General features: G+C 43.1%; 1 protein-coding gene across 2 annotated transcripts in view; it reads left to right on the forward strand.

Moving 5' to 3' along the window:
* The window catches only part of CORIN (corin, serine peptidase), a 106,066-nt gene extending 80,301 nt beyond the window's left edge, over positions 1 to 25,765 (forward strand). For both annotated transcript variants that reach the window (XM_034411355.3, XM_087875299.1), the window contains 10 exons: positions 2,844 to 2,951; positions 6,878 to 6,991; positions 11,989 to 12,099; positions 12,765 to 12,894; positions 14,313 to 14,435; positions 16,063 to 16,112; positions 19,183 to 19,357; positions 21,784 to 22,055; positions 23,524 to 23,657; positions 25,280 to 25,765. In XM_034411355.3, coding sequence (XP_034267246.2) covers positions 2,844 to 2,951; positions 6,878 to 6,991; positions 11,989 to 12,099; positions 12,765 to 12,894; positions 14,313 to 14,435; positions 16,063 to 16,112; positions 19,183 to 19,357; positions 21,784 to 22,055; positions 23,524 to 23,657; positions 25,280 to 25,462 — 1,400 coding nt within the window. In that variant the 3' untranslated portion in view covers positions 25,463 to 25,765. The remainder of the gene's footprint in view (positions 1 to 2,843; positions 2,952 to 6,877; positions 6,992 to 11,988; positions 12,100 to 12,764; positions 12,895 to 14,312; positions 14,436 to 16,062; positions 16,113 to 19,182; positions 19,358 to 21,783; positions 22,056 to 23,523; positions 23,658 to 25,279) is intronic.
* Positions 25,766 to 26,999: the final 1,234 nt, after the last annotated feature.

The raw sequence follows: 26,999 nt of genomic DNA on the forward strand, positions 1-26,999 counted from the left end.
CAAAGTTGGAAGGACCTTGGAGGTCTTCTAATCCAACCTCCTATTCAAGCAGGAGTCCCCATAGCATTTCAGATAGCCTGGAGGGCTGGAGGAAGTTCCTACGGTCCATTGGGTCATCCCAGGACCTTAGCTCAGCCTTCCATACGAGCACCAATGGAGGGGCAGAGAGACTGAACGCCATGGCTCATAGTTTAATTAGGGCATCCTTAGTTCTAGGTTGCTCCTCTCCTTGATTAATTTAATAACTCTGGTGGACTTCCGAGTGCGCTTCAAGGTGTTGGTGATCACCTTTAAAGCGCTCCATGGCTTAGGGCCGGGGTACTTACGGGACCGTCTTCTGCCACCAATTGCCTCCCACCGGCCAGTTCGCTCCCACAGAGAGGGCCTCTTCAGGGTGCCGTCGGCCAGACAATGTTGGCTGGCGACCCCCAGGGGGAAAGCCTTCTCTGTGGTGGCACCTACCCTCTGGAACAATCTACCCCCAGAGATACGAGTGATCCCAGACCTCTGGACTTTTCGTCGGGCCCTTAAAACCTATTTCTTTCAGTTAGCCAGGCTGTCCTGATTTTATGGTGGGTTTTTAAAATTTGAAATTGGTTTTAAATTGAAATGTTTTAAATTATGGGCCAAACTTATTTAATTATTTTAAATCTATTTTAACTTTTGTGTACAAATGTTTTACTTTGGCTGTTCACCGCCCTGAGTCCAAAAGCAGAAGGGCGGTATAGAAATCTGATAAAATAAATAAATAAATTAATTAAATAAACTAAGGAATGTGTCAATCTTGTAGGAGAGCAATGATTACCTGGTGTTTAAACTTTTTTTCTCCAGTCAGATGCTAGATAAAACAAGAGAATAAAATGAAGTTTACTTAATTAGAAAATGCAAGTACCGTATTTTTTGAAGTATAAGACGCACCTTTTTTCCCAAAAAAAGAGGGTGAAAAACTGGGTGGGTCTTATACTCCGAATGTAGCCTCACCCAGCCTCGCAAATGGAGATTTCAGAGTCTGAAAGAAGCCTCTGAAAGAAGCTTCAGAAAAAAAGCCTCCAAACAGAGCTTTAGAAAAAAAGCCTCCAAACAGAGCTTCAGAAAAAAAGGCTTTTTTTCTGAAGCTCTGTTTCGGAAGCTTTCAGATGCAGAATTTTTTTTTTTTCTGAAACAGAGTTTCAGAAGTTTCAGAGACAGAAAAAAAAGCAAGTCACAGAGCTCACAACCAACGAACCTATTGCTAAAATTCACCTCTGGGAACAGCTGATTGGGGGTATTCCGGGAGGCCAATCCACCCACCAATCAGCTTTTTTCTTATTTTCCTCCCCTTCGGCATCTTATACTCCAAAAAATACAGTAATTGTGGTAATTAGAATACAGGAGAAAGTAACTGGTGGAGATAGGATTAGTGCATTCAAATAATGCTTATCCATTTGTTAAAGAAGAAAAATAACGCGAAATGTGTTAATGTCATTAAGCATAATGATTACCATGATAATTTATGAGCGAGTTAGTTTCTGTCTTCACACACTGAAAGCCTCAGTGCAATAAAATGAAGTTATACTAGAGTGTTATGTTTTATTTGTTCTTCTAAAGTTGAGTTGAGTTGGGTCTGAGAATTGGGTCTGAGAGTTGGGTCATCTTTTACTCTATTTAGCTAAATGGTGGCCCTAATCTCTTACTGAAGCCCCATATTTGTGTCATTTAACCTTTAAGGCAGAAATGCCGAGAAGTATATGGTTGAACATAATTATATGTAGAACTAGGACAGCTAACTGGGACTGTCTTCATTCGTTCGTTTGTTTGTTCGTTCATTCATTCATTCATTCATTGTCCTGAATGGATGCAGTCTACCAATTTCTCCCAGTCTCACATACAATAAAAACCTTTAAGGAAACACAACCCCTAAGTTTTTTTAGAATCAGAAAAAAAAAAGAATTTCTCTGCTTATAGAATTTTTTGTAGTTCTAACTCTACTAAGTTTGTTGGTATAGCTTATTCCTGTATTAAAATTAAACAGTGCAACCCTTTAGTTAAGGAAGATACCTGGGTAGGTGCAAAATAATTATTTTATTCTTGCAGTAAGGTAGCTTTCAACTTTAAGATTCCATGTTTAATATTGAACATCATTATATATAGCTTATTTCTGAGATTTTCTTATTTTTGTGGGTTATTATATGTTCCAATGTTTAGCTGTCCTGAGACCATCTCTGTCCTGCTTTACAGATACTTTAAATCAGAGGTCACCAACTGGTGGTCCGTGGACCACTGGTGGTCCACGAGAAAATTTTGGTGGTCCGCAGAAAAATTATTTGCATTTTTTATATTGCACTAAATCAGGCGTCCTCAAACTACGATTCCTGGGACAGATACGTGCAATGAATGTTTGTGTTGCTGCAGAAAGTTTCCCCCTTCAGGATCTTTTTCTGAGGGTCAGAGGGGGGGGGAGAAATTCTGACTTGTGGTCTGCTTCAGCCTCCTGGTGTGGGGCTTTGGCAAAGGCTGGAGGGAAGCGCCGCTGGTGGCAAAGAGAAGAGGGCCTTGTTCCATTGGGACTGCAACATGACTTGGAACTGGCTGACCATCTCGGCCCGCTGAGCCTCCAGGCATCTGTACCTGGCCTTGCACTCCCGCAGGTCTTCCCTCTGCTTGGAAAGCCTATGCTCCTAGTCCTCGGTGAGGTGCTTCTGTGAGGCTCCTCAATTTGTGGTCAACAGTAAGAACATCATAGCTTTTTAATGCACTAAACACTTTTATAAAAGAGTCACTTATTATTCATTTCCTTCAGTTTGTATATACCCGTTAGCACAGCAGGAGTTTGAAATGATTGCTTTTTGTAATTTTCCTGGCAGAGTGCTCGCCCAGTCACTTCGAATGTCGTTCGGGAAGGTGCATCTTGGCTTCCAGAAGGTGCGACGGGCAACCAGATTGCGAAGACGATAGCGATGAAGAGAACTGTGGTAAATGAACTCTAGGAAGGAATGTCCATCTGGGTTCAGTTGCAAGTGGGGAAAAAGACCCTGGAAGCAATGGAAACTGCTTGGAAAGATGGTTTGTTAATGGTGGACAGGATCACATGCCTTGATGATGTTGGGTGAAGAGAAAAAAAAGGGAAGAGATGCTGAGAGTGCCTAAATTTTATACCCTCTCTGGGCTTTTGAATTTGAGCTTGTATTCTGATTGGTTGTCAGACTCCCATGGGGCCATGCAGGGGCAACTCTGTAGGCTGTGTTTGTGTGCTAAGTTTGGTTGAGCCTTGTTGGGTGATGCAATCTCCCCAGGTGCCATGTGGTGGGTTCTGTTGCTGGATGGGTAGAGGGCTAATCCTATCTTTGTTGGATCTTGAGCAGGGGTGAAATATAAAATTTGTTAGTACCGGTTCTGTGGGCGTGGCTTGGGGGGGTGTAATGTGACTGGGTGGGCGTGGCCAACTTTTTTTTTTTTTTAAACTTTTCAAAGAATTTTTTCTAATGCTTTTTTCTAATTCTAAAGAATTTTTTCTAATGCTTTGAAAAGCCTCTGCCAATCAGGCAACTCAGCTGGGATCATCAGAGAGGCGTTTTAAAAAATGCCTCTCTGCCGATCAGGCAACTCAGCTGGGATCGTCAGAGACTTTTCAAGGCATTTTTTTTACCACCTCTTCGGCCAAAAGGTTGCAGAAACAAATATTTTGAAAAGCCTCTGACAATTCCAGCCGAGCCGCGCGATCATCAGTGGCTTTTTTTTTTTTTTTACTTTTAAAAGCATTTTTTCGTTGGAAGAGGTTGTAGAAAAAATGCTTTCAAAAGGGGGGAAAAAAGCCTCTGATGATCGTGCGGCTCAGCTGGGCATGGTGGGGGGGGGTTTCTAACCAACCCACCACTGGTCTGGTTCTATAGAACCCGTAGTAAAACCAGCGGAAGACTCCGCCCACCGGAGTCCACCATGGGTGATCTGCGAATGCGCAGAAGCGAGCGCGAGCGTGGACTCCCGCTGCGAACCGGTAGTAAAAGTAAATGGAACCCACCATTTCCAGATAATATGGTTATATTGTTATTTTCCATGGAGAAATTATGATGTTCTTCAATCTAGTTTGATTTACCTTCATTTATTCCACCTGGGACCAAATGTTCGTGAAATCCAGACTATTTGATGCTCTACAAATCCCATAAAAATGAAACTCTACTTTTGAATGAATCTGTTTTTAAGGTTTCAACTCCCGTAGAAGTTTACGGCAAAGGGAAATCAAAGGGTATTATTAAAATCCTATTTAAAAAGTTACGAATGACCTGCTTTAACACAGGTCATTCTTTCATGCTGAAACGAGCTTTCTTTAAGGAGAAAAAAAACCATACAATCTGGTAAAATATAAATATTTCATAGATCTGCCCTGTGCCTTAATTTCTTTCACAAGATGATGTAAGAATTTAATATTGAATGATTGACATAGCTATGCAAAAGTACATATTGGATTTATTATAAAGACCAGTTTGACTGATTAAAAACAATTGGAGGAGACAAGTTATTTTTATAGAACACTGCTCTGTCTCAGGATATCAAAGTCAATGGACATTTCTCCACTTTAATGCATACCTTGTCATAATCAGTGGTGAGTTCCTCCCGGTTCGGTCCGGTTCGGCCGAGCCGGTAGCGGTGACGATATGACGTCATCGAACCGGTTCTCCCCTCCCCACCCACCCACCTACGTTATTCTTACCTTTTATTTGGTCCCACCCCCAATCTATTGCTGCCTCCTGAGTCCCAGCTGATGACTAGAGGGAAAAAAACTGTTTAAACTCTTGCTGTGGGGCTTCAAAGGGCCGCCCTACAGCTGATCAGTGTTAAAAGAAAACAAATGAGTTGGGTCGTAAGTGCGAGGACTGGTCATAAGTGTGAGGACCTTCCAGAAATGACTCTGGCCAACTAGCCATGCCCACCTAGTCACATGACCTCCAAGCCACACCCACAAAATAAGCCACACCCACAGACCCGGTAGTAAAAAAAATTTAGAACCCACCCCTGGTCATAATCTTACCTATTGCCTAAGTTTTTAAATAAATCTGTACTTCCTTTTTCTTTTAACATTCTGATTTCAAAATGTTTATTGGCACAGAATCAGATCCTACCCATTATAGCGGAAAAATTTGGTACAGTTTTCCCATTAACATGATGGAAAAGTGTTTTGTTTTTTAAAAAGTTTTTTATTATTTTTTTAAAACATAAACATAAAACACGTTTTTTCAAAACAAAGCTTTTGATCCGGTCACAAATTAATACAAATCTTAATTTTCAATTAACACAACTTAATATTTTACTCAATTATTTCCCTCAATTTTATCTATTTAACTATGCCATTATCCCCAAAAGCCCGTTACTTAAATCTTAAATCCTAACCAATTATAATTCCATTTTTCTCTTTCATTTGCTTAGATATATTTTAACAATATAAATCATCACAATTATTATAAACATTCATAAAGTACTTAATTCCAACATAATCATTTTATTTTTACTAATGAACTCAACATTTATAGTCTTTATTTCTGTTATTAAATCTATCTTATTCATTTCATTTTAACTATTAATCTCAACATACTCCTCCTTATTTGGCTATCCCACCTCATTTTATTTTGCTATAAAACCCAACATCTCTATCTTCATCTTTGTTGTTAAACCAATCATTTTATTTTTGGCTGTTAAATACAGCATACTCATTTTTATTTTTTGGCTGTTACACAGCATATCCATTTTTATTTTGGTTGTTACACAGCATAACCATTTTTGTTTGGCTGTTGAAACACAGCATGCTCATATTGTTTTTTGGCCATTACACAGCATATCTGGCTGTTACATAGCATATCCATTTTGTTTGGCTGTTAAACACAGCATAGTCATTTTTGTTTTCTGGCTGTTACACAGCATATCTATTTTTATTTTTTGGCTGTTTAACACAGCATAATCATAGTTGGTTTAACTATCCCTACTTAATTCTTTTTTTGCTGATGATGGAAAAGTGTTTGTCAGATTATACCTAGAGGTCCCCCAAAGAATCTGTGGCAATTATTGGGTGGGGTGGGGTGGGGTGGAAATGGGGAACAACCCAAAAAATATTTTGGTTGTCAGAACCTGAAATGTGAATGGATTATATGTTATAGATACGGGCTTAATTTTAAAGTTTCAGTCAATATATAATATGTATTGATGCAGTTTAACATCTGTTATAGGTTGGATCTGAATTTATTCCCTTTTATTTTCAATCTTACTGACTTCATGGGTTTTGTTCTAAACATAATTTAAATCTAGATCTAATCCCATACCAACATTCAACTGAAGCAAACCAATGATTCTTTTAAAAAATATTATAAATACTATAAATAAATAAATTTGCCTCAATAAATTTAAGCAAAGTTGTTTTGTCTAAATTCAGCCCTATCTTGTAGTTTGTTCCTCAAGATTGTTCCTCAAGATTGTTTCTTAAAAAGTGATAATGTCCTTTCACCCAAACATCCATACAAATTTGACCAACCTAACACGATGGGTGTGGTCTACTGACAAAGTTGGAAGATAAAGGTTGAATCAGAGAGACTTGACTAATATAAGGAGGAGTTAGAATGCATCTCTGTCTTGTTTCTGGTGAAGAAATTACTTGATACGCTGGGTTCTAGAACTTTCAGCCAGAAGTTAACATAGCTATAGAACAGGCAACAACATTTGCATATCCGCGAAGGATTGTTCCAATGTCTTCTGTATCCCATTTTTAGATATCAAGTCAAAAACACGTTTGACGTCAATAAAGTCAAAATTCCACAATGTTGTGTACTCCTGCCTTTCTATTTGAGTAGCTGATTACCTGCTATAGCCAGTTCATAAGAATGAATGATTTGTCATGTTGGTTTCTTACGTCCAGGTTGCAAAGAAAGAGGTCTTTGGGAATGCCCGTCAAACAAGCAGTGTATTCACCATGCAATGATATGTGATGGTTTTCCAGATTGTCTTGACAGTGCGGATGAAAAAAATTGCTGTAAGTATTTCAAATTGGGTTGCATTCTTCAGAGAGAATCAAGGACACAGCCTGTCCTTCCTTATTTAAATGATTTTAATTTTACTCATTTCATTTCCCCTCTGATGCTGAGCAATCTTCCATCTTCGCCTTTATTAATTTCTAGCTTATTTTTTTTTTATAACTGTGCTTTTATTTTGCCACTTTTTCTCTCGCTTCTTGCTATCTGCCTCCTTCCCTTTTCTGTCCTGAGATCCCCTTCCGTCTTGTGCTTTTGTCTGAATACCAATTGTTTTTGATAAGCTTTCTGTTCTTGTCGTTCTTTATGAACTTTGCGTGCTTTGTCTATTCAACGGCCGCAGGAAGAAGAGAGCAGAATAAATTATGCCCTTACCTATTTCATAACCGGCTAAAATGCATTATTTAGATTTTTGCAGCCAAACTTTCTGAGCAAGGATGAAAAGTAGATAAAGTATGGAGATACATGCAAACATTTCTTCCACTGCTGAGATTTAGTAAGGTAAAGGTTCCCCTCACACGTACGTACTAGTCGTTCCCGACTCTAGGGACCGGTGCTCATCTCCGTTTCAAAGCCGAAGAGCCAGCGCTGTCCAAAGACGTCTCAGTGGTCATGTGGCCGGCATGACTAAACACCAAAGGGGCACAGAACGCTGTTACCTTCCCACCAAAGGTGGTCCCTATTTTTCTACTTACATTTTTTACGTGCTTTCGAACTGCTAAGTTGGCAGAAGCTGGGACAAGTACCGGGAGCTCTCCCCGTTAGGTGGCGCTAGGGATTTGAACCGCTGAACTGCCGACTTTTCGATCGACAAGCTCAGCGTCTTAGCCACTGAGCCACCGTGTCCCTGTCTGCTGTGATTTATTGTGGTTTATTCGGGAAGAAAATGTTTGAATTTCTATTTTTTTGGTTTTATTTTGGGTTTGATTTTTGTTTCTTCCCTGTAGTTTTATATTTCACGTCAAGTATTACCGTATTTTCAGGCGTATAAGACGACTTTTTAACACATGAAAATCTTCTCAAAAGTCGGGGGTCATCTTATACGCCGGATGTCGTTCTCCTGTAACCAGGCAGACCAGCCCGAAAGGCTCTGACGAGCCTTAAATGGCTCTGGCGATCCAAGCTCTGACGATCTGCTAATCAGGCAACTCAGCTGGGATCGCCAGAGCCATGGAGAAGGAAAAAAGTTTTCCCCCTCCAGCTTGCTTACCTTAGCTGCTTGCCTTGCTTCGCTTGCCTGAATCCATTCCATCAGCAAGCAACTCCCTGCCTGCAATCAAGCAGGCAGGGAGTTGTGGACTTCAACTCCCAGAATTCCTCAGCCAGCAAAACAAAGTTGGCTGAGGAATTCTGGGAGTTGAAGTCTACAAGTCTTAAAGTTGCCAAGGTTGGAGACCCCTGTTCTATTGGGTAAGTTTTTTTCCCCTTTGGGAGCTTTAAAAAAAAAAAAGTTAATTGGGGTTTTTTTTAGTTGTTCTTTTTTAGACTTAGCCATTTAAAATTTAGGAAGTTTTAAATTTAGCTTTCATAAAAATAAGATAAAATAATATTTGTGCAGCTTTCTGAGATTTAGTGTGTTTTTGTAGTGTTTCACTCTAACTACACAAACACACAAAATCTCACAAAGCTGTATGTGGAATTTTGTGTGTGTAAAGTGTGAAAGTTAGGTTTTTGGACTTTTTGTGGCTGTGTGAGGTTCCTGCTTGTTGCAGGGGCCATTTTGAGTCTAGCACAGCTGCTTTTGCATTGTGGGTGAGCCAGTTGTGTTGTGTTGTGTGTGTGTAAAGTGTGAAAGTTGGTTTTTTGGGCTTTTTGTGGCTGTGTGAGGTTCCTGCTTGTTGCAGGGGCCATTTTGGGTCTAGCACAGCTGCTTTTGCATTGTGGGTGAGCCAGTTGTGTTGTGTTGTGTGTGTGTAAAGTGTGAAAGTTGGTTTTTTGGGCTTTTTGTGGCTGTGTGAGGTTCCTGCTTGTTGCAGGGGCCATTTTGGGTCTAGCACAGCTGCTTTTGCATTGTGGGTGAGCCAGTTGTGTTGTGTTGTGTTGTGTGTGTGTAAAGTGTGAAAGTTGGTTTTTTGGGCTTTTTGTGGCTGTGTGAGGTTCCTGCTTGTTGCAGGGGCCATTTTGGGTCTAGCACAGCTGCTTTTACATTGTGGGTGAGCCAGTTGATGTTTTTTAATTTTTATTTGATGTGCGTTGGAAGAGGGGTAGTCTTATACGGCGAGTATAGCCCAAACCCTATATTTTAACAGGAAAATTGGGGGGTCGTCTTATACGCCCAGTCGTCTTATACGCCAGAAAATACGGTAATAGTTCGTAGGTTTGCCTTTATTGTGCTTTATTTAATTAATTCCTTGACAAAGCCTAGAAGGCAATCAGCACACCGTTGGGTGCTGATTTTGTTCCATTGACGCCCTAGGAGCACTTTGCATATTGATAACAAATGGTGATTAAAGAACCTTTGTTCATTAGAACTCTTAAGAGATTTTGGCTCTCTAGAGGTTTCACACTAGACAGAGGCTTCGAGAGTTGATAAATTTTCACAATACAGAATATTCAGGGTTTTTCATGCCTTTTTTTCCTGAAATGTTTCATTTGTTTATGCAGTAATGAAATGTTCTTTTTCCTTTCTGATTCTCTTGAATCCTGACGGTTCATGATAAAATTGCATTAAGTACCGTATTTTTCGGAGTATAAGACGCTCCGGACTCTAAGACGCACCTACCTTTTTTGGTGAGGAAAACAAGAAAAAGAAATCTGCCTCTGCCTCCCAGCAATTTTACCTCCTTGCAGCAAACAGCAAATAGCCTGCTTTGCTTTCATTTTCGTTTTCAGCATAGCTTGATTAGCACAAGAAAAAAAAAAATCTGCTCCCAGCAATTTACCTCCTTGCAGCAAGCAGCAAGCAGCAGGGTCCCACGCAGCAATAGGCAATGGCAATCCCTGCAGCCTGAAACAGCTGAGAGTTGGGAGGCCAATCCAACAATCAACTTGTGTTAATCAGGCTGTGCTGAAGCTGAAATGGGCTGTTTCTTCTTGTTGCTTGCTGCAAGGAGGTAAATTGCTGGGAGGCAGAGGCCAAAGGGTGGGGGCCAGTGGTTGGGTGGGGCTACATTCGGTGTATAAAATGCACTCAAATTTTCACCCCCTTTTAGGGGGGAAAAAGGTACATCATATATTCTGAAAAATAGAGTAGTTAATTTGATTTCTTCAGACACGTGAAGCTGGCTGTTAAAGTAGTGCATTCTTCCAAACTAATTTGGAAGGACAACTATGGACCTTGTGTGAGCATAGCACCACTCGCATATGCCTTTTTCCAAGTGTTTGCACTGTTCACGTGAGATCCAAAGCGGAACTGTTTTCAAAACTGTTTTGTGTGCAATCTGCTGTTTTCCAAATTCCCGGAAATGAAAAATCAAGATGTTTTTCCAGCGCCAAAAGTGTATTCTTAATACAGTTACCAGCCATGAGTTTGATTGAGTTTACAGAAATATTACCGAATTAAGAAGTTCCAGACTCTCAAAAGATTTTTATTCCTGGTTATGCAAAGCGACTATAGAGTTTGCTTTCAGGTATCAGCAGTCCTAATATGTTATGATTGTACACAGGCATAACTCTATTCCCAATTCAGTAAAGATTTAGCATTTTCTAAAGCAGGGGTCTCCAACCCCCAAGGGCTGCAGACTGGTAGCAGTCCATAGCCTGTTAGGAACCGGGACACAAAACTGGAGGCGAGCGACGGGCGAGTGAACGAAACCAAAATCATTCCCTACCCCAGTGGTGAAATCCAATTTTTTTTATTACCAATTTCTGTGAGCGTGGCTTGGTGGGCATGGTGTGGCTTGGTAGGCGTGGCAGGGGAGGGATACTGCAAAATCTCCATTCCCACTCCACTCCAGGGGAAGGATACTGTAAAATCTCCATTCCCTCCCCACTCCTGGGGGAAGGATATTGCAAAATCTCCATTCCCACGCCACTCTGAGGCCAGCCAGAGGTGGTGTTTGCCGGTTCTCTGAACTACTCAAAATTTCCGCTACCGGTTCTCCAGAACCTGTCAAAACCTGCTGGATTTCACCCCTGCCTTACCCCCTGGTCCATAGAGAAAATTTCTTCCACAGAACCGGTCCCAGAGCAGAGGTGTCAAACTGAAGTTCTTCAAGGGCTGGATCAGCGTTGTAGTTCTCCTCCATGGGCCGGCCTGAATGGCCTCTTGCAGCACTTTACAAGTCAAAACGGTGCGGGAGGGCCTTCTTTTTGCCCTCCCTGGCCTCCAGCAGCATTCTGCCTGCCAAAAGTGGACCTCCCAGGGCCTCCACACAGCCCGTTTTTGGCCAGCAGAGTGCTGCTGGAGGCTGGGGAGGCTGAAAACGGGCTGCGTGAGGGCTGCATGCAGCCCAATTTGGCTGGCAGAGGCACCATGGGTCAGTCTTTTGATATTTCCAGGCCGGCCCTGCGGGCCAGATTTAAACACCCCCATGGACCAGATCTGGCCTGCGGGCCTTGAGTTTGACACCCTTGTTCTAGAGTAACGATGGCTAACCTTTTTGCCATCGTGTGCCAGGAAGGGGTGGGTGGGGGAGGTTCGCGTGCACACGTGCCCACACCCATAATTCTATGCGCCCCACCCCGCACATGCACACGCGACCCCCCCCTTCCCCCCGTTCCTGGCATGCAATGGCCCAGTAGGCCCGTTTTTCTTTCTCACCTGGCTCCAGATCCTCTCTTTGCATCTGGGGAGGGCGAAAACAGCCTTCCCCACTCCCTCGGAGGCCCAAAATGGCTTGTTTTCCAACTTTCAGTTGGACAGGAAGTGACATTTTTTGCTGTTCCCAGCCTCCAGAGATTCCAAGAGAGGCTGAGAGCTGAGCTGGCGTGCCAGGTGACATGGCTCAGCATGCCACCTGTGGCACACGTGCCATACGTTCGCCATCACAGTTCTAGAGGATTTAAAGCTTTACACTTCGGAAGATGGTTTTCTCCCAATGTGTATTTTTCATGGCAGCGTTTTGCAAGAAGGATGAAATTCCATGTGCAAACCACGAGTGCGTACCCCGCGAGTGCTGGTGTGATGGGCGAGCAGATTGTGCGGACAAATCAGATGAATGGAGCTGTGGTAAGTTTTAAGACTTGCACCATAATTAAGAGGCTAGCGTGAGGATTGCTGAGGAGAAACAAACCTACGGGAAACAGATCAACCACGTTTAAAGTAAATGACTAGCTCTGATAATCCAAGATTCTACTCTGGTTGGTTGGCCATTGTTTCTTTCTGCTTTAATGAAAGAAAACTAAAATTGCCAAACACAACTCTAGGATGCGTAGCCTCGTCACAGTCCATTGGTGTCCTGGGATTTCACCTCCAAAATTCAAAAATGTACTGGCGTCATATTATTTGTTCTTTCAGAACAGTTGGGAATAAAATTAGATCAATCAATCCAGTAGTGAAATCTGAACCGGTTTACTGTTGTTTTTCAAGGTGTTGTTGAAGTTTAGTGATCTGTGCAGTGTGAGTACGAGTCAGAAATCATTTTTTTTTTAGGGCCATTGTAACTTCAGACATTCAAATGAATGGTTGTAAATTGACTATTTGCAATTTGGTTATCTGTTTGCAATAGGCATATTAAGCAGCATTGTTGTGTGATCAAATTATATATATTCACTCACAGTATTTGCTAGTGATCACATATTAATTTGCAAGTCTTCCATGTCATGAGAAATCAATTAATTATCTTCTACCTGGATGTATTAAAGCTACATTTCCCTTTGTTTTTCTTTACACAGTGTCCCTATATAAAAACAGCAGCTCCTTGATGTTCCTGACTGTATATAGGTCAGCTGCCAATTATTATGTATGCGCTGATGACTGGGAAGAAAATTTAAGCCGCTTGGCATGCAAACAGATGGGTTTTGGGTAAGGTCAGTAGTTTGTAATATTGATAAATCATAGCCTTGGATTTGACTATAAATTGGGGACAATTCTTTGAAGCTGTGATGTTTTCTTAAGACGTGGGATCATTTAGTTTTCCTCATTTTTGTTAATGTAATGCAACTGGAATGTTCTCATATTTTTTACCGCACATGAACTTTGGTACATTATCAGTACCCTAGTCCCGTGATGGCGAACCTATGGCACGCATGCCACAGGTGGCACGCGGAACCATATTGGTGGGCACACGAGCATTGCCTTAGTTTAGCTCAGGCGCGCATGCGCGTGCCGGCCAGCTAATTTTTGGGCCTTCCGAGCCCACCGGAAGTCAGGAAACAGGCTGTTTCCGGCCTCCGGAGGGGGTGGGGAAGGCCTGTTTTTCACTCTCCCCAGGCTCCATAGCCTTTCTAGGTTCCACCGGCAAATGGACCATTTCCGGCCTCCAAGGGTGTGGGGAAGGCCGTTTTCACCCTCCCCAGGCTCCAAAGGCTTTCTAGGAGACTGGGGAGGGCGAAAAACAGGCCTACTGGGCTCACCATGCCATTGTGTGCCAAAATCGGGTGGGGGCAGGAGGTGGGACGCATTGAATTATGGGTGTGGGCATGCACTCGCACGACTCCACCCCCCGCTCCCCTCACTTTGGGCATACGACGGCAAAAAGGTTCGCCATCACTGCCCTAGTCAATCAATACCGTAGCTTATTTTCTGTGGAAAAAAAATCATAAAAAGAGCCTGGTGGCACAGTGGACTAAGTGCTGTTAAAGTAGCACTTAGTTGCCAGCTGCCTGCAATTACTGCAAGTTCAAATCTCACCAGGCTCAAGGTTGATTCAGCCTTCCATCCTTTCGAGGTAGGTAAAATGAGGACCCGGATTGTGGGGGCAATAAGCTGACTTTGTATAAAAAAGAACACCGCTTAGGGGAGGCCGAAAGCCCTACTAAGCAGGTATATACAAAAGTATGAAGGCTATTGCTTAACTCATTGTAAGCCGCCCTGAGTCTCCGGAGAAGGGCGGCATATAAATTGAACTAATAAATAAATAAATAAAATAAAATATTTTTTCTCGTAGTTCCAGTACGTAGCGATAGCGTTTAGACTTATTGCCCCCAACAATCTAGATCAGTGACGGCTAACCTTTTCGGCACCAAGTGCCGAAACTGGAGCGTGCGCGCGCCAGAGTGCCAGAACCCACGAGAGCATGTATGCGGCGGCCAGCTGCTCTTCCGGGTTCCGTTGTATGTATGTGCCAGAACCTGAAATAGCAGCTGGTGACGGCACGCGTACCCCCTCAGAGAGGTCTATCTGGCACACGTGCTATAGATTCGCCATCACAGATCTAGGTCCTCATTTTACCAATTTAACATTCAACTATCTTGAATGTAGGTTTTTTTTTTGTTTTCCAGTGGGCCAGTTGTGACAGAACATGTTCCAGTGTATCGGCTTCCACAACAGGAAAAATGGTTGAATCTACATCCTGAATGGGAGAAGACAAATAGGTCCACATTGCATGCTCTTTTAGTAACGGGGTAAGAAATAGCTACCATAGTGTTATACGCTATAGATGGAGAGAATATTTGGAGAGAATCCAGCAGTCTAAATGTAGCACCGAGTCAACCCTTCATGCAAGACTAGACCAGGGAAAAAAATTATGAATGGTAATGCTACTTTTATTATAAGATTAAAGTAACAGAATCTTCCAAGTCTGAATACATTTTCCCACTCCCTCTCTTTATCTTCATAAGAACTAGGGAGGTTCAACATCTGAAACTTTCTCAAATTATATTTCTCCTCTGGATTAAAATTTCTTTTATCTAACCATTGTCTTGATAGTGGCTCTTCCTTCAGTTCCTCAAAGTGATTCCTTCAGCCTATGCACATACAATAGATCTCAGATCTCCTAACAACAAGAATTGGGATATTGCATATAATAGCACTTAGACTTATACAGGTAGTCCTTGATTTATGACCACAATTGAGCCCAAAATTAACATTGCTAAATATATATACTGCTCAAAAAAAATAAAGGGAACACAAGCAGAAGACATCCGAGATCTGAATGAATGAAATAGCCTTATTAAATACTTTGTTCTTTACATACAGTAGTTTATACACAACTAAAGGGAACACAAAAATCGCCAAAAGGGGATCACGTGAGCCAGGGACGCTGCAACCGTCATAAATATGAACCGGTTGCCAATCATCTGAATTTCAATCCCATGATCATAAGAGATGCTGCAAAGGAAGCAAATATGAAAAACGGTCATAGGTCACATTTTTCAATGCTGTTGACATTTGAACGGTCAGTAAACGCAGGAGTACTTGTATTTGGACTGTGTCCCATTTACAATTTTTAAAAAAAACTTTTCAGCTTTGGTTTTCAGATGATAGTTGATCTAGTTAGAATAGAATAGAATAGAATAGAATAGAATAGAATAGAATAGAATAGAATAGAATAGAATAGAATAGAATAGAATAACAGAGTTGGAAGGGACCTTGGAGGTCTTCTAGTCCAACCCCTTGCTCAGGCAGGAAACCCTACACCACTTCAGACAAATGGTTATCCAACATCTTCTTAAAAATTTCCAGTGTTGGGGCATTCACAACTTCTGGAGGCAAGTCGTTCCACTGATTAATTCTTCTAACTGTCAGGAAATTTCTCCTTAGTTCTGTGTTGCTTCTCTCCTTGATTAGTTTCCATCCATTGCTTCTTGTCCTGTCCTCAGGTGTTTTGGAGAATAGTTTGACTCCCTCTTCTTTGTGGCAACCTCTGAGATATTGGAAGACTGCTGTCATGTCTCCCCTAGTCCTTCTTTTCATCAAACTAGACATACCCAGTTCCAGCAACCGTTCTTCATATGTTTTAGCCTCCAGTCCCCTAATCATCTTTGTTGCTCTTCTCTGCATTCTTTCTAGAGTCTCAACATCTTTTTTATTATTTTTACATAGTTGCCAGTCCTGAGAATTTTTTGAGTGGAATAAATGAAGCAGCAAAATACTGCCTTTAGAAATCAAGTGTCCTCCAGGTTCCAAGCACATTTTTTTGACGATACAGATAAAAGATAATAAAAGTTTTTCAGTAGATACATGATTCCTGCACTTCTATATTATGCTGATGAAACTGAGCCTGTTTTAAGCTGTTGTTTCTACATTTAGGTTACCTTGTAAAAGCAAGAATGTGGTTTCTCTTCTCTGTGCCAAAGAAGGTAAGATCGTAATTCGTAGAAGCATGAAAAAGTAAATGAGATACTTCCAAATTATCCATTGGGAATTTAAAAAAGGTTCTTTGGGGAGAATAAAAGTGGAATCTTACCTCGTCTTTATCTAGAGTGGCATTTTGCTTTCTGGATGAAAAACATTTGCCTTCCAGAAGCCCAGAAACAAAATATTAAGGCAAGAACTGGAAGGGTGTAAGGCAAGGGTGAAATGCTCCCGGTTCAGACCAGATTGCCCAATCTGGTAGCAATGGCGGTAGGTAGTTCAGAGAACCGGTAAGCAAAAATCCCTGCCCCCCCCCATGCCCAGCTGAGCCGCGCAATCATCAGAGGCTTTTTTTTTTTTTAACTTTTAAAAGCACTTTTTTCTTCGGCTGAAAAAATGCTTTTAAAAGTTAAAAAAACAGCTTCTGATGATCGCGCAGCTCAGCTGGGATCGTCAGTGCCTTTTAAAAGCATTTTTTTCTACAATCTCTTGGGCTGAAGAGGTTGTAAAATAATGCTTTTAAAAGGCTCTGATGATCAGGCAACTCAGCTGGGATCGTCAGAGCTTTTTAAAAGCATTTTTTAACAACCTCCTCAGCCCAAGAGATTGTAGAAAAAATGCTTTTAAAAGTTTTTTTTAAAAAAAGTTGGCCACGCCCACCCAGTCACATTACACCCCCCAAGCCACGCCCGCAGAATTGGTAGTAACAAATTTTACATTTCCTGGTGTAAGAGGTCTTCAAACTTGGCAGCTTTAAGACTTGTGGACTTCAACTCCCAGCATAGCTGGCTGGAGAATTCTGGGAGTTGAAGTCCACAAGTCTTAAAGCTGCCAAGTTTGAAGACCTCTGGTGTAAAGTCTCCTCCTTGTGCAGGTGGTTGGATTAGAACATCTCCAAGATCCCTTCCAACTGTGTAATTCTGTTGTACTGAACTTAGTAAAACATTGAGTGTATTTTGATTTTTATAGCCATTCTCTGTTCCATTTACCTTCTTCCATCATTTTTCATAGATAGATAGATAGATGATAGATAGATAGATAGATAGATAGATAGATAGATAGATAGATAGATAGTTGTTTTCTGAGGTTTTTGCGGGTGTTTGTATGTAGGTCTTTGGTTATTCGGGTTTTCTCTCGCGTAAAATTGGAAGTATCTTGGCGATGTTTCGACGAAGTCCCATTCGTCATCTTCAGGCTGGTGTCTTCAGCTTCATGCTTCTAGGAGTACTTCCAATTTAACGCAGGAGAAAACCCGAATAACCAAAGACATAGATAGATAGATAGATAGATAGATAGATAGATAGATAGATAGATAGATAAATAGATAGATAGATAGACAGACAGACCGTGTTTCCCCGAAAATAAGACCCTGTCTTATATTTTTTTGAACCCTTGAAATAAGCGCTTGGCCTTCTTGCTATGCGCTCAAAAGCCCGATTGGGCTTATTATCAGGGGATGTCTTATTTTGGGGGAAACAGGGTAGATAGACAGACGGACACAGAGAGAGATGATAAATATTTTGGATTGGATTTTTTTTCCTTTGCTTAGAATTTAGTTTCTCACTCTTTGTAGTTTTTCAAACCCCAAAACTCTATTGGCGTGGGCCTTGTTCTTCCTGTTAAGGAAGCAAAGAACCTGTAGTTTAGGCAAATAAATGAGGCTGGGTTACTCCCTCTTGCTCTAATATTCATTGAGATTTTAAAACACCTTGTCTGAAAGGTTACCTAGGCTAACAGAGCCATAGAATTGGCAGGGACTTTAGAAGTCTTCTACTCCAGCCTTCTGCTCAGGGCAGCAAAGTTGCCCACAATTTGACTTATAATTTGCGTTTGGCCTTTTACTTAATCAGGAATTTTTCTGACGTTGTTAGTATGATTTAAGCCAGCGTGTCAAACGCAAGTCCTGCAGGCCAGACCCGGCACACGGCGGTGCCTCTGCCAGTGAAAACGGAGCCACGCGCGGCCCTCCTGAGTTCTATTTTCACTGGTGGAGGGTTGCAGGAGCCATAGCAGCCGAAAACGGACCTTGTGAGGTGCGCGCATGGACCTCGCAAAGGCCGCGCATGGACCTCCTTAGCTCCGTTTTCACTGGCAGAGGGTTGCAGGAAGCTGTTTCAGACAAAAACAGAGCTCGGGAACCCGTTTTTGCTGGCAGAGCACTCGGGCCCCCCACAGGCACCCCGATACGAGTGACGTCATGCTGGCCACGCCCACCCTGGCCCCCCAAGGTCAAACAGAACCCTGATGCAACCCTCAATGAAATTGAGTTTGACACCCCTGATTGAAGCTTAATGATATCATAGCTTTTGTAACTCTACTCTGCCTCCAGCTATACAATCTTTTGAGATAATAAATAAATAAATAAACTTTATTGTCGTTGTATGTGTATACACAGTATACACATACAACAAAACTTACTTGACACCCAAAGACCAGGTCCCACACACATAATCCCCAACACACTCCCACCCACCACAATTCCCCACCCCTAAACCATCCAAACATCCACACAACAGACCAAGTAATACTGTCCAACAGCTCACCGATGCTGGCCCTTGAGTTCATTGTTGAGTGCAATTATAGCTCTGGGATAAAAACTATTCAGGAAATGTGTGGTCCGAGTTTTAATTGTTCTGTATCTTCTGCCAGAAGGCAACAGTCCAAAAAGATTGTAAGCAGGATGGGAAGAGTCTCTGAGAATGTTACGCAACTTCCTCAAACAGCGAGATTCGAAGATGTTGTCCAGGGCTGGTAGCTGGAGTCCGATGATATTCTGGGCAGTTTTAATGATTCTCTGTAGAGCTTTTTTGTCCACTACAGAGTTGCTCCCATACCATGCAAGAATGCCGTATGTCAGGATACTCTCAATGGTGCTGCGATGGTAGGACAGAAGTAGATGCTGAGATAGATTCATCTTCCTGAGCATTCTCAGGAAGTACAGCCTCTTCTGTGCCTTCTTCACAAGCATGTTAGCATTCATAGTCCATGAGACATTGTTGTGGTATAGATGCTAAAGCTTTCCAGACAATGCAAGTCACTCTTCCGGTACTTACCAGCTGATCTTTTTCCCAAAAGATTGTGGCCGTCGCCCTGCAGCTCGCATGAGCAAGAGGATTCTCGGTGGCAGGACCAGTCGCTCAGGACGTTGGCCATGGCAGTGCTCGCTCCAGAGTGAGCCCAGTGGGCACATCTGTGGCTGTGTTCTCATAGCAAAGAAATGGGTCTTAACAGTGGCACACTGCTTTGAAGGGTGAGTAGTGCTGAGCTTCAGAAATAGGATGGGCGTTGTAATTAGAGAGAGGATCCCAAGCTGGTGAGATGATTAAAGCTTTGTACGTGGAAACATCCAGGAGCTGTGACCAAGCTGAGTTACAAAAGTCATGTCCTTCTATCACTCTGTTTCTCAACCTTGGCGACTGTCAGATATGCGGACTTCAATTCCCAGAATTCCCCAGACAGCATATTGGCTGGGGAATTCTGGGAAGTCCACACAACTGAAAGTTTATGTATTTTAGTTGTTGTTATTGAGAAAGACTGCTCTATTATGCCCTTTCTTTGGGACTGCTCCTTCTGGCCTCCTTCTTCCTTTAGCAATGAACGGCGCAGGGGGTCACCTGTGCAACACACATAGAACAGAGACGGATTTCTAATGCACAAGATTTTTTATTTTTACACAAACAGGCACACAAAAATGAAAAGTTCACTTGGACACAGCTTATTATATATTAGGAGCGGGGGCGGGGGGGTTCCACTTACCTTTGCTACCGGTTCGCAACGGGAACGCGTGTGCACAGAAGCTTCTGTGCATGCACAGAGCGTCCGTGATGACTTTGCTTGCTGCAAAGAGGTAAATTGCTGGAGCAGATTTTTTTTTCCCTTGTGCTAATCAAGCTATGCTTAAAACGAAAATGAAACTAAAGCAGGCTGTTTGCTGTTTGCTGCAACCAGACAAAATTGCTCAGAGGCAGATTTCTTTTTCTTCTTTTCCTCACCAAAAAAGGTAGGTGCGTCTTATACTCCGGTGCGTCTTATACTCTGAAAAATACGGTAGGTTTTTTTTTTCTTTTGCAAAAAGCCACACTTTCATCTTCTTATTTATATCCAGGTAGTCCTTACCTTACAACAGTTCACTTAGTGACCGTTCAAAATTACGACGTTGAAAGAAGTGACGTGACCATTTTTCACAGCACCTCCATGATTATGTGATCAAAATTCAGGTGCTTGGCAAAAGTTTCATATTTATGACCGTTGCTGTGTTCCAGGGTTATGTGATCACCTTTTGCGACCTTCTGACAAGCAAAGTCAATTCACTTAACAACCAAGTTACTAACTTATTGTGATGACCTGGGGCAAGGCACGGAGGCCATACAGCCAGCTGAGAGTTCAAACATCCGTTTAATGCTTCAACTTTTCCCCCAAACGCTCCCATATTATGCAAGTCCCAGAGCAAAGTGCTCACACACACACAGCAACTTCTGGCTGTGAGCAGTCCAGCGAACACAGTTAGTACAATGGCTTCAGAGAAGTCCAGCAAGGCAAAGGAACAAGGAAGTGAATCCACGAAGCAAGGAAGAAGCAATGAGTCCATGAAGCGAGGAAAAAGCAAGCAGTCCTGCAAATGGCAGACGTCGGCAACAGTACACAAAACTCAGAAATCCAGCATTTGTTCCCGACAAACGCCCCTCCCCACAGTGTCTCCTTAAGTCTCAGTCCCCAGGTGTGCCTTGTGAAGAGGGGCAAAGTACTCTTCTCCAGAGTCATTGGGTTGGCTTGCGCTGTTCCTGCTTCCTCTCCACTCTCCATGCTCGGGGATCAGGAGGAAGCGGTCCTTGCTCATTGCCTGAGCTCTGTCGCTCTTCATCTCCACTGCCTGCCCTCTTTCGGTCATCCTGCCCCTGTTCCTCCCTGCTGGCAAGCTGTCCCAAGCCCAAGAGGCCCGAGGCTGTCTTGTCCTGCTCCTCCCCACATTTCTCTGAAGCCAACAAAGCCGCCCCCTTAGTCTCTGTCGGCCATAGCTCCGGCTCATCCTCCCCCACGGATTCAGGCTCCGACAGGGGCATGACACTTATCAACTGCAGTTGAGGCGAGAAAGGTCATAAAATGGGGGAAAACTCACTTAACACCAGAAAATTATGGTCGTAAGTTGAGGACTGCCTATAGTTCCATGATGGCGAACCTCTGGCACGTGTGCCACAGGTGGCACATGGAGCCATATCGGTGGGCACGTGAGCTCAGCTCTGGGACGCTGATTTTCAGGCCTTCTGGGCCCACCAGTCAACAAACAGGCTATTTCCAGCCTCCGGAGAGCCTCCAGAGGGGTGGGGAAGGCCATTTTCGCCCTCCCCAGGCTCCTAGAAATGCTCTGGAGCCTGGGGAGAGTGAAAAACAGGTCTACCGGGCCCACTGTGCCTTCACATGCCAAAAGTGGGGGGAGCATGGGGGGGTCGCGCGCACATGTGTGGGGGGCCGGGGTGCATAGAATTATGAGTGTCGGCACATGTGCGCGTGACCCCCCGTGCTCCCCCTGCTTTTGGCACACGATGGCAAAAAGGTTAGCCATCACTGCTGTAGTTGGTGCACATCTGTCAGGAGAGTGAAGTACATAAATGACTTCTTAGGACAGCCAGATTTAGAATCTTCACTGGTATCCGATGTCTTCCCTTTCTTTCCCCCAAGGAGAGAAAATGCCAAGGTATGGAAAGTAGTTTTTGGCATCAACAATTTGGATCATCCGTCGGCCTTCACGCAATCCCGGCTGGTGAAAACAATTATCCTGCACCCTCGTTACAGCCGCGCCGTGGTGGATTACGACATCAGCATTGTGGAACTCAATGAAGACATCAACGAGACCAGCTACGTCAGACCGGTTTGCCTTCCCACCAGGGAGCATCTGGTTAAACCAAATACCTATTGCTACATCACCGGCTGGGGACACATGGGCAACAAAAGTAAGCATCGCGTAGCTGTTACAGGGGTTATGTCTGCAGTCTTGGCAGGATCAGTTTGAGATGTATTGCCCGACTCAGGGAGCTGCCTTCAGCTGCGTCTGCGAGGTAGTTCCAGTTCCTGTCTTATGTAGATATATACCTGTAATGATGGTTTGTTAAAGGGGGCTTTTACTGACGATTAAATCGATGTGAAATATGGTGTCAGAAGCTTGAATCCATGTTTTCCGGACATATTTGAAGCATACTCCCGAAAGCTAAGCAGTGGAAATACGGCAACTGCTAACAGTATACCTCTGCCTGAGCCTACGAGGGTGAGTGGAGTCTGCGGTAGCAATTGGAATGAATTCAGGGCAGAGTTCGAAGATTATGCTTTGCCTACAGGCTTGGATGAGAAGCAGTTCAAACTGCCACATTAAGGAGATTGATAAATGGGATAAATCTGTTTCTCCTTTTGCCATATATCCAATCGGTTTAGTCAAGATAATTGGTAGCCCTCCCCTCCCCGTTTCCAACGAGCAATAAGAAAGTAGTGGATCTAGGTCGCTCTTGCATTTGAAGCAACCAATGAAAAATCTTCTGTTGTGTTAAACATGATATCGAAATGTACGTCAAGTTTTCGCTGTTTAAAACTAGGACATTAAAAAAGAAACCCACTATTAATACATGCGAATGTCCACCAGGGAGAAGGATGGATCAGGAGGCTGAGATTGTGGGTGCAGCCTTGTGATGACCCAACACCCCTTGAGACGTGTGGTGTCAGTGTTCTGACTTAGGCTTCCTGAGTCATTAAGACACACGAGTAGTCCCAAAAACCTCTTTTATTGCAACAGCTGTGAATTCTGTTCATTCACAGATGAGTCCCAATTAGTTGTGAAGAGTCCTTCATGGAGAAGTCCTTTGGGATAATCACCCACCTTTATCTCCCTTGACACGCTGCCAAAGACCTAATTGGCAGAGCCACACAGAATCCAGAATCAAACAGAGCTTCAGGCTTTAAACTGAACCGAATGAACAAACGTTGCTTCCTGCAAAGGCCCAAATGCATTTGCTCCTCTTTTAAGCCTTATGGGAGGGGCCAATCATCTCCCAGCCCTACTCCCGAGTCATCACTTTTGTTTTAGCTGTTCTTGCCTTTTGGCAGCTCTGAGTATGCGCGCACTGGGAATAGGCTCCCTCTGTTCCTCTGCCTCGCTGAGGTCCGAGTCTGGAGGCTCCGGAGGCAGCACGTACCTCCCAGATGGCCCTTTCTCTGCCTCCGAGGCAGAGCCCTTGTCCGAGCCCTCCCCAGACTCCAGGACTGGTCCATGGTCCTCCCCAGCCTCCTCACTGTCCGACTCTGCTGCCAGCTCCGCAGGTTGCTGGAGGACCACAACAGTCAGTGCACAAAGGATGAAAGTTTGAACAGGCAGGTAGCCTCCTCCTATAGATTCTCACCCAGTTGTGGTTTTTGTTCCCCCCTTCCACTTAGTGCCCTTCAAACTGCAAGAAGGAGAAGTGCGTATCATTTCCTTGGACCAATGTCAGTCTTACTTCGACATGAAGACCATCACAGTCAGGATGTTATGTGCAGGATACGAGTCTGGAACCGTGGATTCTTGCATGGTAAGGCTGTTCAGAAAGAGAAACCCAAAGACCACAGTTTTTGTAGACAAACATTTAAAAGTCAGGTTTCCAGGTTTTTTGCTAATCAAAAGTTTTTTCCATCCGTTTATTTTTATTATTATTATTAATTATTTATTTTTTTGGCTTATGTTTTAGGATTTTTAGGATGTCGGCAAGAAAATTTTCCCGTGTAGTTTTTGCTTTCCTTCTTGAGGATATTGTGTTTGAAGAAAGTGTATCACAAACTTCAGAGCAATTTATTCTGAAATTATTAAGTCAATTATTCTGAAGGTTCACCCATTCTTTTAGCCAAACCAAACAGCAAGCATCAAAATACAATTTCAAATCTGGTAAATCCAAACCAGAGATGAAATGCTACCGGTTCGGACCGGTTCTGCCATCCGGGTAGTGAAAATTTTGACTGGTTTGGAGAACCGGTAAGGAAAATTTTGATTGGTCCCGCCCACCTGCCCTCCCCTTCCTCTCACCTCTCATATTCTGTTTTTTCTTAGCTCAGCTGATTCGTGCGGCAGAGCAATTACCGCCTCAGCTGAGCTAAGAAACAGCAAATGAGTCTTAGTCTCATTTGCCCTCAGCTAGAATAATAAAGGGAAACTTTCTGCGGCTTTTTTTCCTCCCATACCTATAATTCAATGCCCCCCACGCCCCTCATGCTTCTGGCACGCGAAGGCAAAAAGCTACCGGTGGGCCCAGTAGGCCCATTTTTCATCCTTTCCAGGCTCCAGAGCCTTTCTTGGAGCCTGGGGAGGGCGTTTTTCATCCTTTCCAGGCTCCAGAGCCTTTCTTGGAGCCTGGGGAGGGCGAAAACGGCCTTCCCTACCTCCCCAGAGGCCCTCTGGAGGCTGGAAACGACCCGTTTCCCGACATCAGGTGGGCCTAGAAGGCCCGAAAATCAGCTGGCCGGCGCGCACATGCACACTGGAGCTGAGCTAGGACAACGCTCGCGTGCCCACAGATATGGCTCCACGTGCCACCTGTGGTACGGGTGCCGTAGGTTCGCCATCATGGATCTATAGTATGTAGATAATACAGTTGAAAAAAGGTGAACAACATTTTTTACAGAACTATAGATACGTTGAGGCTGGGTGTGACAAGAAATGGCTGGGAGGGGAGGGGCCAGGCGAGATACCCCCTTGATCTGAGTGACATTGAGTTGGCCACACCCACCCAGTCACATGACTACAAAGCCACGCCCACAAAGCCACACCCACAGAACTGGTAGGGAATTTTTTTAGATTTCATCCCTGACCCAAACCACCTTTTTCATTAGCATCTTGTAGTAGTCTGTATCAAATTCTCGGGAGGGAATATGAGCTTAGAAATGTCCCTCTGCCACTGTTTAATGCAAGTATTAAACAATACTTGCAAGTATTGGTAATGTCTGAAACAGAAAAAGCATCTTTGGTAAGACATTCATCTTAATTACAGAGATTCTACCCAATAGCGAGAGCTGCAATGTATCCTATCTTAAACATGTCATTTTTTTAATGTCATTCCAGAGAGGCACCTAATTGTTTTGGAACAGTTTTGTGCTTGTGTTTGTCAACATAACACACATTCCACCTTTTTCTCAACCCTTAATATTGTCCATCTTCTTACAGGGTGACAGTGGAGGTCCACTTGTGTGCGAGAAATCGGCTGGACGCTGGACGCTATTTGGCTTGACTTCTTGGGGCTCCGTCTGTTTTTCCAAAGTTTTGGGTCCTGGAGTTTATAGTAACGTGACTCACTTTCTCGAATGGATTGAAAGAGAAATCTACCTGCACACATTTTTGATTCGTTGATTCGTCGGCGCTGCACCGACTGACCAAAAGCAATTGACTGAGGACGACGGAACAATGAAAAGGTTGAAGAAGCTGAAGGCATTTGATGAATTGTCCATGTTACAGGTTGCAGACGATGAGCAATAGGGCAGGGTCAAAGAATGTGTAAATACTTGGTACCAAAGGGGCTTCTGAGTTACAAACAAATATTTTGCAGTTATTTTTGCCTGGTTTCTTTAGCAGTTCTGCTAAACTTCTTCCACTTCTCATTCACAAGAATCAACCAGTTTCTAATGTTTCGTGATAAACCTTCTGCAGAAGTATTATTTTTTCTAAAACAGAAAAGAAAAGAGAAGAAAAACATTGCTAATAACCAAACAGCATTTTTTTTAAAAAAAACCATGGTCCCTAGTCTCTAGTCCATCTGATTTTTATAAGATGGACCCCACTGGGTTCCCTCCATTGAACAGAATGGGATGTTTCAGTCGTCTGTTCGGATTCAGCTGTATTATTTAAATCAGTTATTTCTCATTCTTTCTTAGTTTCCTCCCCACATTGTAGAATCGGTGCAGAACAAGCATATTATCATCGTAATATAAAACATATCGTTTAAAAACAAGACTCGGTGTAAATAAGAAATACAGATGTTTAATTGAGAGTAACCAGAATGGCTGGATCAAATAGTCTTTAGGCCATTTAACAGCTAAACGTAATAATGACGATAATATTGATAAGGTACATTGATCTGTGACTACCGAAACCTCCAATAGATAGTGCAAATACGTGGCAGTACTTGAAAAGGTAGTACGAAAAACTGCAGCGGCACATGCGTTGCAATCCATGACCCAGAGAATAATGAAGAATGCCATACTAGTAGTCCTCAACTTACAACCGTTCATTTAGTGTACCGTTTGAAGTTACAACGGCACTGAAAAAAAGTAACTTATGACCATTTCTCATTGCGGCATCCCCAAGGTCATGTGATCAAAATTCAGATGCTTAGGAACCGACTCATATTTATGACGGTTGCAGCGTCCCAGAGCTATGCGATCACCTTTCGTGACCCCTAACAGGCAAAGTCAATGGGGAAGCCAGTTTCACCTAACAATCGTGTTACTTGTTTAAGAACTGCAGTGATTCAGTTAACAACAGTGGCAAGAAAGGTCGTAAGATGGGGTAAAGCTTACTTAACAACTGTCTGACTTAGCAATAAAACTCTGGGGCTCAATTGTGGTTGTAAATTGAGGATTACCTGTACATGGTGTCACGGAGGCATCTTCTAGGATAATAAAAGCTTACCTGTTGCTATTTCTCAAGGTAAAGCAGACTTGTTCCATTAACATTGCAATTGCTTTCTCCAAATATACATACAGTACATGGGCAGCTAATAGTCTGTTTTGGGAATCTTTTGAAGGGTGAACTATGGCTTGAATCAGTGGTGGAATTCAAATTTTTTTTACTACTGATTTTGTGGGCGTGGTGTGGCTTGGTGGGTGTAGTAGGGGAAGGATACTGTAAAATCTCCATTCCCACCCCACTCCAGGGGAAGGATACTGCA

Source organism: Pantherophis guttatus, chromosome 8 (genome assembly GCF_059756535.1).
Source record: "Pantherophis guttatus breed Tessera chromosome 8, ASM5975653v1, whole genome shotgun sequence".
NCBI classification, from domain to species: domain Eukaryota; kingdom Metazoa; phylum Chordata; class Lepidosauria; order Squamata; family Colubridae; genus Pantherophis; species Pantherophis guttatus.